This window comes from Labrus mixtus, chromosome 23, assembly GCF_963584025.1.
Source record: "Labrus mixtus chromosome 23, fLabMix1.1, whole genome shotgun sequence".
NCBI classification, from domain to species: Eukaryota; Metazoa; Chordata; class Actinopteri; order Labriformes; family Labridae; genus Labrus; species Labrus mixtus.
The window spans coordinates 15,393,678-15,404,230 of NC_083634.1; the positions used below are offsets into that span (position 1 = coordinate 15,393,678).

Consider the following 10,553-nt stretch of genomic DNA (forward strand, 5'->3'; position numbering starts at 1 on the left):
ATAAGAAAAAGTATAATGCCAGAAGTCTCTTGAGATAATAGTTGTACATTTTAATGACTGAGATCCAGCTTTACTTTTTGATGTAACTATTGTCAGGTGGGATTGTACTGGGTGGAGGCACAGATTTCAAAAAAACAAAAAAAACAGTGAATTCATGAATGAGAAAAGATTCAGATTTGTTTTCTTCTTTTAATCAACAGTAACGAATGTTTGCAGCAGAAAATAGGAACCACATGGGATTAATTCTCATCGCAACAGTCACATTTCAACACGGGGAGAATTTTGCACCTTTTTTATAAGTGCAATAAACCAAATGTTCACTGATCAGTATTAATACGGAACTTTGTTTTCAGCATTACTTCCAAATAGTGCTCTCAGCATGAACTAGCTAATTAAGATTAACCTCCCTGTAGACACAGTGATGGAAAAGAACGACACTGCTGCATCTTTGAATGTCTCAAAGGCATAAAAAAAAATGATGAGTCCAAAGTGATATCCACATTAAGACGTCAAACATTTCACTTTTACGATTCTTTTGATCTGTTTCACTTTAGTTTTTGATCCCTAACAAGTGCCTTTTTCCGTGGTTAAGATAATGTCGTTACCTTAAATCTTGAAGGTCCTTAATTTATTTCAAAATGAAAGCAAAATAAACAGCAAGTGAAGTGCTCCTAGGGTAAGACGGCACAATATTTAAAAATAAAAGCCGAACAATTTTTTATGTGTAACTGCAAAATAATGGAGTTTCAAACATGTTAAAAATGCAATTAACTATCAAAATTTTGCAATTAATCGAGATTTTAAAACTGTCATTGTTTAACATTGTTTAGCCCTACTCCCAACACATTTAGAGAAAACATGGACACATTTGTTTCTTTATTCTGAACACACTTGATCATCACCTCTGGCACCTTTATGATGCTTCAATATAGATTGAGTCTGAGTACATCAGCAAACTCCCAACTGAGCCCCTCCAGCGGTGTGACATTTAAAAGCTTTGACTTGTCAGAGTTCAAACGGTGACAGCAGATTCACTGTTGGTTTAACGTTAAGTGTACAGATTTAGTCCAAAAACAAGTTCTGTAATTCACATAAGACTTGTTTTGTTTGATAATGGGAATGCTCACTTTAACATTACTCCACTAAAACAAAACTCTATTTTTGAAGCCTGTGCTCATGACGCCACAGTCACTGAACCAGTTGAAGTTCAAATCTCATTACTCAGAAGTGAAACGGTAATCGCTTCCACTTTCAACGATCGGGTTGTTCCTATTTGAGTACTACGTCAGGCAGCGTGGCAGATAAACTGTCCTCTTGACATTCTTGTTTCCATCCAGCTCAGGTCTGGATATTTGGTCATGGCTTTCAGAGTGTGTGTGTGTGTGCGTGTGGTATCAGATGGCCTCGGGGTTCCTCCAGCCTCCGAACGCCTTCTCCAGGTATAGTGCCACCTCCAGGGTCAGGCTATCCTGCAGCTTCCCGGCAACGACCTGTACGCCGAGGGGGAGACCTTCCTCATTCAGACCCAGAGGGCACTGGGTGGCTGGCAGCCCGAGGATGTTTATAACACCTGGGGGGGAGAAAGAGGGTGGAGGAGAGTGTAACACTGGTCGGGAGGCCGAGACGAGGAACATAGAAGAAGCAAAAAAAGATCTATTGCAAGAATTTGTATTAAAGTAAGCAAAATACCAAGTCGATGATAGAGGTGGAACTCTATCGTTGACTCCTTGAAGCCATAGAATTAAACAGTGTTTTCTGTGCAGTAAATTTTCAATTAAGTTACCACTAAGTAACCATTAGGTAGCCACTACCTAATGGTTACTTAGTGGTTAGTCAGTGGTTACCTAGTGGTTATGTACTGGTTACTTACTGGTTAATTAGTGGTTACCTAATGGTTACTTAGTGGTTACGTACTGGTTAATTAGTGGTTACTTAATGTTACCTAATGGTTAATTAGTGGTTACGTACTGGTTACTTACTGGTTAATTAATGGTTAATTAGTGGTTACTTACTGGTTAATTAGTGGTTACCTAATGGTTAATCAGTGTTTACCTAATTGTTACCTAATGGTTACTAAGTGGTTACGTACTGTTAATTAGTGGTTAGTTAGTGGTTACTTAATGTTACCTAGTGGTTAGCGAATGGTTACTAAGTGGTTACCTAATGTTAATCAGTGTTTACCTAATGTTACTTAGTGGTTACCTAATGGTTAATTAGTGGTTACTAAGTGGTTACTAAGTGGTTACTTAGTAGTTACTTAGTAGTTACCTAATGGTTACTAAGTGGTTACCTAATGGTTAAATAGTGGTTAGTTAGTGGTTACCTAATGGTTAATTAGTGGTTACTTAGTGGTTACCTAATGGTTAATTAGTGGTTACTTAGTGGTTACCTAATGGTTACTTAGTAGTTACCTAATGGTTAATTAGTGGTTACCTAATGGTTACTTAGTGGTTACCTAATGGTTACTTAGTAGTTACCTAATGGTTAATTAGTGGTTACTAAGTGGTTACTTAGTAGTTACCTAATGGTTAATTAGTGGTTACTAAGTGGTTACTTAGTAGTTACCTAATGGTTACTTAAAAACAGGTAGAAGCACAACAGAGCGTTATTCATAAAAAAGGGAGTCTAGTTTTAGGTAAGTCTTAAAAAATGAAATAAGATTGATACAAGTTAAGATTGTGGACCTCTATGGGTAAAAAACAAATAAACACAACCTGTTTTTCCTTTCCTGCAACTCGTTCCCCACTCTCTCAGTCCCTGGTTTCTGGCTCTATCCGCTGTCCTGTCTCTACAATAGAGGCACAAAAGCCCCAAAAACACAAAAAAAGCACGTGGGCTTACCTGTATAGGCAAAGTCAAAGGGTCTGAAGAGTGGGTGGTGTGTTATTGGAGCCACGCTGGGATGGGTGGGGTAAAGAAAAACACCGTCACTCCCCAGCAGCTCCTCCACCGCCTTCTGCAGCTTCTCCTTCTGCTCGATGATGAACGGAGACGCCTTGGAGCTGTTCATCTCCAGCAGGGTGAGACCTGAAAACGTCAAACACACATATGCATATTCAGCTTTTAGACAATTCTACAACATTCATGACAGCTGTGTCTTATGTGGCTGTTCTGGAGAGGTCACAGGTCAGATTGGATCCGCTGCCCGCCCTCAGGATCATAGCCTCCGTACATGGGGCATGTGCACTTTCCACAAGGTTACGGGCGCCCCGTTAAAACAGACCATTTTTAACAAAAAAAGTCTTGTTAAAAAATGCACAGTACGTACCGATAGCGGCAAAGGTATGACTCGATCTCCCACACATCCATTTCAGCAGCTCCCACAAAGGCTTCACCGGTCGACCTGGTTCCCCTATAAGCGTAGCGAACGACTGCGGAGCCTGAGGAAAGAACACGTTTCAAATACAGTATTTTGACACCACGTGAGGTACGCTGCGTCATGAACAGAAATGACAACCTGCTTTAGCCCCGAGAGTTTGAATATTATATTACACAGTAACATTTGAAATGCAGAAAAACACTGCTTTCAACGAGTGTTGGCAAATCATTGAAGAAAGTACAACAATGTAGAAGAGTGTGTGTTTGTGTTCCCAGAAGCAAAACGGATTAGTCAATGATTTGTTGGCAGATGACAGTAATAGTTGCCGTGCCTGTGAGTCAGACTGGCCTGCTTTCTTTCACATGTCGTGTTAGACGGACGGCCTTGACGACACAACGGTAACAACAGTCTGTTTACTTTTCTGTCTCTTGTTCATCTTTGTTTCACTACCAGGAACAATCACTGCAGCGCTGTGCTCTACCTGTCGGACTTACCTTTCCATTGTTGTCAGGGAGACCCATGTAGGCGATCCACATCTGGATACTGTGGCGGAGCTCCGGGAAATGCACCTCTTCCACTTTCACCCCGAGGTCCTCCTCCAGACGCTCCACCACCTGCAGAACATCACGTCATCGTCTCAAGAAAAAAAAAGTCTTTCAATAGCGAGACATTTGGGTAATGAATGCTCACTCACCTTCTTCTGAATGTCAATGAGCTCTTTGCTGACCGGGTTCACCAAAAAAGAGCCACCGTCGTGAGGGATGGTGAAGAACCGCAACTTCTTCAGGTCAACCTCTGTGTCCAAGTGCAACCTGTGAACACGAGAGCAAACTTATTCTTTTAAATTCAATTCATTTGATTTCTCTGCATCTAATGCTCGTCACAGTCTCCCCTTTTCCCGACAAAAGCTTGCACGACTTCACTTTCATTTTAGGGAACTTTTGTCATTTGACATGTGAAAGTGAAGCGTGGTCCTGTTCCACTTTGACCATACATAAGAGTTTCTTTAAGAGGAATGAAAGCGGGGATTTGGATTTTGCTTAGCTCAGCGTTTACTTGACAGCTGTCTTTTTCTGCCTTTGCTCAAAAAACCAAGACAGATGACTTCAAAACCTAATCTGACTCAATTTGGAATTCCAGTATGTCACAGATATTAGGTTATAACACGGCCATTAGGGCCTGCAAAGTGACACTTAAGGTTCTTTCAAAAGGCCTTTCAGTGCAGCCATGTAGCATTGAAGAAGAATTCTGATATAGAGGATAGATGTTTACGAACCTCCTGATGACCGCTGCTTTCACATATTGCAACAAGAAGAAGTGTTTCTACCTGAGAGGAAGCCTCTCCGGTGACAAAAGACATTCAGTCGATACTCCCCCCCACCGCCGACACCATCCTATTTCTTACATGTGAGCGTTGGGCCCCGCCATGATCTTGAGCATCGGCAGCAGGTCCTCGGCGTAACGACACATGGGACCAATGCTGATGTACTCCTGCTGTCTGCCGGAGGTCGGTGGATTCTGGTGCTCAGAGGTCACAACGCCTGCAGGAACATGTGACAGGTCACCACAGACTCTGCTATGTGAATGCATTTTGTTCTAAGCCTTATTATGTTGAATTCTTGTTTATATTACGTTTATCTTACCAGGAGTAGGTTTATGGCCAAATATCCCGTTGAAGAAAGACGGGATGCGGATGCTGCCGCCGATGTCGGAGCCAACGCCGATGACAGCGCCCGCCCCGCCCAGAAGACTGCCCTCCCCACCTGAGGGACGCAGAGGAGACGGAGGTAAGTTAGTGGATCTGAAAGGTACCTTTAACATTCACTGGCTCTTTACTGAAGTCTTAAATAAACACTCTGGACATTTCTATGGAAAGAGCAAAGAAAACTCATCCACACTGTTTTTAACTTGTATTGGACTTAATAGACAATAAAATGTATTGTCTGCAATTTCCACAGTAATTGTGACTTTTTACATATAAATCTTTGTTTTTGAAACACTAAGGAATCAAGCTAAGAAGGTTTACATGTTGCCCCAGTTTTAAAAAGTCTGGACACACCGCTGGATGGGAATGTTTGCCACAAAATGTTGTATTCTCAAGGAAATTACAAGTTGAGCTTTCTGTGTGAAAAGTAAAAATATTCATGAAAACATGTTTGCATGTATGTTTTTTTTAATGATTAATTTTAAGTGTATATCATTGATTTACTATTTCTTATCAGAGGCTTTGATGCAACTTGTTCCACACATGTAATCCCTGTAAAACAATCCTGTGAAGAGTAAAGTCAGTGGAGGAGCACAGACACTCCGACAATAAGCTGCTTTGAAGAAACGCTTCTTTACTCTGAAACGGAATTAGAAGGAAATGATTCTCTAACCTGAGCTCCCGCCTGCTGTCCTCGACAGGTCGTACGGGTTGTTGGTGATGCCGTGCAGGCGGTTGTGGGACTCGCTCCACATGCACATCTCAGCGGTGTTGGTGACGCCCATCGGGATGGCACCTGCTCTCTTCAGCCAGGCTACAGGCGGCGCGTCGACGGTGGCCACCACATCTTTCCTGGAGACCAAACCGCCGGTGTAAGGCATACCTGCAACACAGGAAAGTCATTCTAACGTGCTGGAAATGCAGATTTTTTAAATGTACTGTTCATCATAAGCTGAAGCATCTAGAAGAAAGTTCCATTGTTTCTGCTAAACAATAACCGGGTGTGGGTGCATACAGGTTAATTACGGGTTATTTGATGTATGTAATCATAGTGAAGGGTCTGGTTTCAAGTTACTGACAGGAGATCAGATTTCTGGGAGTTTACCCTGGAGGGCGTACGACTCTTTGACGGAGAGAGGGACTCCCAGGAGAGGCAGTCGGTCCTCCAGAACCTCCTCTCCTCCAGTTTCCTCCTCGATCAGCTTGTCCACCATGGCTGCCTCCTGGAGGGCCGCGTCGAACCTGGACGGAGGGAAAGAAAGAAGTACAACCTGAAGTTAAACTCATGATTGAAAAAAGGGTTGAAGTAAAACCTCCCAAGAGTCAGTTTGGAGAAATTAACTCTGGAAAAAAAAAACTTTAAATTGTATTACTACGCTGCTTGATCTAGGTTTTTGGTACAGATGTTTCATATAGAGACCCTCCCCCTTCATGGATTAACTTTGAATACATAGAGATGAATGAAAAGACACCAAAGATTTATTTAGCTATCTTCTATAAGTGTCAATCACAAGGTGCACGTTGACCCTGCCAACTCTTAACAGTGACCGACCATTATTTCAGAGTGTTTCTAGAATATGCAGTATGAGTTTTCTCATGTCACACTTTAGGATTCCTGACCTGGACAGACCTTGGCTCAGATGGGAGGAAGACCTGGGGATAAATTTAAACTGGGCAGCTCGTGCAGAGATAGTGTTACCTCTACTTTAAACTGCAGATATACATTTGATACAAGATAATCTCCTGCGTCAGCTCTACATGAGCCCACATAATGAAAGTGTAACATACTCTAGATGTCCTTCCTCACTTAAAGGGGTTTTGTGTCGATGGATTTTCTTTTTTTTGTGCCTGAGTCACTGTACCGTCATCTCACCTGTTACCAGGCTGGAGGATAAATTTCCCCTGAGGGGTTAAAGTGCTACATTTAGAGTTGAAGCCATGTGACGATGAAAGTATATTTTGTACAGAGTTAAACAGCTTAAGGACATTTTTAGCAACAAATAAATAATACATTAGATATGATCGGTTTATAAGAATTAATAACAAAAGAATGCAACAAAATCTTAAAATTTGAGAAGCTGGAAGCAGCAGCTATCAGGTAAAACCATTTTTAGACTATTGGAGTCGTTGAGTAGATTAAGTTGACAATTCTTTTTTGCAAATATGCAAAATGCTAACTGATATCACTGTGGCAGCTAACACAGCAAACTTTAAATATTAATATAGAATATGATGTATAGAGAATATATATATGACATGACTTTCTTGCCTGTCTTTAACGATAGCGTTCAGGAGAGGGTTGACTTCCTGGATCCTGTCGATGTAAGCCTGCACCACCTCCGCACTAGTAACCTGCAGAAACACAACATGTAGACATACGAGAGACGGTAAGGATGGAGAGCACACACACAACTCACAGAGCATGGGAACAAGTCAAACAGTTTAAGCCTGCTGGTGAATTATAAAAGTGGTTTGTCCTAAACTTTGATATTTACTGAACTTTTTGCTGAAAACTTCCCTGACTTAGTTTGGGATTGAAATGATTGGTATCACTGACGGCCTGGCTCTGTACACTGAAAAAATCCTAACCTTAAAACAAACTGAGCACGTTCAATCATCAGCGGCAGCTCGGCTGGCAGCCTCTCCTGACTTCCTGTGTCAGAGAAACCCTGACTTTTATTTATTTTTTTAAATGTTTCAATGGAAAACAAATTCTGTCATTTTGCTAGCTTTGACTTTCACTGTTGTCCAGCAGCCCACTGCTCGTCTTTCTCACTCTAAAACAGCAGATAATACTAGACGGGTGCCGTACTGTATCTGTATTATTGCAATGTAGCTTTCTGGAAAATAAAAAAACAAACATTTTGTGGCTAATTATTTTATCAGATGGCTTGTTGACGGTCCTACTCATTGATACAGAACGCTGGATTTAAAGCAGAAACCTGAACAACTTTACCAAAACTGTGGAAAGAGAGAAGACAAATATGTTTCATTATAATTCTTTGTAACTGTGTGTCTACATACTGATACAATGTTTTATCAACTAACCTATCATTCATTACATTTAAGAGCCTTAAAGGTTACATTGTCACGTTCAGGTAAAACAAAAACAAAAAGGAACTGGACCAAAGTGCAGAAGCAAACAAAAATGATTTATTTAAAATAAATATCAAAAGTCCACAACAAAAACTTAAAACAAGGAGCCACTAGTAAACTGACAACTAACATACAATGAAGTGACAAGACAAGGGAAGGTACACAGAGACTAAACAGACATGAGGTTATCAAACACAGGTGAGACTAACAAGACACAGGTGAGGACAATCAAGACTAGAAACACTGAGGACAATACAAAATAAATCATGAAACACTGAAGACACACAGAACTCAAGAGTCTAACAAAACACACAAGAACACAGAGATACACGAGGACAATAAATGACAAAAATAAAAACACTGAAGACAAAACTAGGAAACCATGAACACACACGGGAAACTCAAAAACAAAATACAAAAACCGAATCATGACATCATCTTAAATCAACAGGAATTAAACAAGTATTCAAAAGTGAGCCTACAATACATCAAAACTATCAGACATGTTTAAATAGATGACTGATGATCATGTGAAGCCTAGGCTATATTCTTGCTCCTCCAGTAAGATTAAAGTAATAACCTGAGTCTTACCTGAGTGTGTCCGGTGTGTTTTCTCTACAAAGTTAATGATTACTTTTCTTCACTCAGGGTTGTAAAACCACAGACTGTGAAGGTTGTTACACTGCAGCTGCTTTTCATGTGTCGACATCATGCTGTGATAAGAAGATTAAAGTAGAAATGTAGCTGTGGAGACTTTGTGTAATAACCTAGACTGTAAATATTAAAGGTAAACTGCCCCAGATAGTGCAGCTGTCTTTGACTGAAACTATGAGACGTGTTATTAAATAATCTGCAGACATAATACTTCACTGACTGTTTCCAAACTAACATTAGTGAGCTGTTATAAGTCTACAAACTCAGGTAGTCTACACACACACACCTCTTTTCTTCGGATCTTTGAGGCCAGCTGCTTCGCCGACAGCAGCAGCATCGGGTCGCTGACGGGCGGAACCTTCTTCCCGACCAGACTGGATCTCTGAGGAGCGAAAAGCCGAAACACCAGACCCAAGAAACCCGTGACCGCCTTGAAGACCACCACCAGAAACATTTCCCCGAGGCTCTGAGCCATGTCGGAGCCGAGGAGAGGGAGAGGATGGAGGGGTTGGCGTTTTGTTCGGCCGGTTCTGCTGCCTGCGTTACGGCAGACCTACAACATGCAGGTTATAAAGGTGCTGCGTTAAGTCAACACGGGACAGGAACCGGAAGTGTGACGTGCTGCTTTCAGAATAAGTTACAGCGAGGTGTTCACCTTTTTGTAACTCTTTGTTATAGTTAGCCTATACCAAAATGATTGTAGCCTATTAGTGTAACTTATTTCCGTTTTTGCATTTGTCGTAATTTCTGTAAGTTTAATAACATATTTTATATTTTATATATATTATTTTATTTTTTTATTTTATTATTATTTTTTATTTTTTTTAATCTATTTTTTAGTATCTATTTTTTGTACATTCTTAATTTTTTTTATTTTTTATTTTATTTAAATTGTACTGTGTTCATTTTTTGTCTGCAATCTTTGCTCTTTGCTGCTGTAACAATGTAATAAAGGATTATCTTATCTTATATTTTATTAGCAACCAGACTGAACTCGACAGCAACATTGCCCCCCAAAACAGCATCATACCCCCTTGCAGTACGAGCTAGGTGGCTAACATATAATGTGCAAAATGATTTATGGCCCAATGACATTAAATATTCGATTATATTTATAGTGCGTAATTCTTTAATGCAAATTACCAATCATTGTGAAATAACATTTAATGGGCAATATTGTTTATGATAGAATACCCTTTCATGTGCAATACGTCTCATGGTGTAATTGCATTTAATGTACAATATAATTTATGTTGCATTATATTCAACCTGCCTTTTATAGTCGTGGGCTAATTGCATTCAGTCTGCAATCATTTCCCTGTAAGGTGCAATAAAAGCCAAAGGTCCACCTCTTTGTGTAACTATGATGAATGGGCTGTGTGTTGCTGTTAGTGTGTGGAAATGTGATTAAATGTATTGTTTGTTTGTTTCTAGAAGCAAAAACAAGTTGTGGTGTGATGTGCAATGAAAATAAAGGCATTAAGACTCTTCTATATTCTGTTAGTTACAATGTACAATTATAGTTAAATCCAGTTTTTTATTATGACTTACAATTTCCTTTACAGGGATAATTTGTCAGTTTTCTTAGGGATTGCTAAATGCTCTAGTTGTAACATCTATAGTTGTGTAATTACTTTTCCAATGACCAACAACAGAACTCACTAACTGATGAAGACCAGGACATGGCATCACAGTTTCCTTTAAAAGTAATACAAGGAAACCCCTAAGGAACGATTTTAATAACTGGATATTTTTGTCAAGTTATGTTTCCAGGTTCAA

General features: G+C 40.1%; 1 protein-coding gene across 1 annotated transcript; it reads right to left on the reverse strand.

The window, feature by feature from the left end:
* Positions 1–169: 169 nt before the first annotated feature.
* On the reverse strand, positions 170–9,368 carry faah2b (fatty acid amide hydrolase 2b). Its single transcript, XM_061032092.1, has 11 exons — positions 9,061–9,368; positions 7,294–7,376; positions 6,130–6,266; positions 5,698–5,907; positions 4,963–5,082; positions 4,725–4,860; positions 4,014–4,131; positions 3,814–3,933; positions 3,269–3,380; positions 2,842–3,027; positions 170–1,570 (listed from the first exon to the last, which is right to left on the reverse strand). Exons 1-11 carry the CDS (start codon positions 9,247–9,249, stop codon positions 1,395–1,397), a joined length of 1,587 nt encoding a protein of 528 aa, XP_060888075.1. The 5' UTR covers positions 9,250–9,368; the 3' UTR covers positions 170–1,394.
* Positions 9,369–10,553: the final 1,185 nt, after the last annotated feature.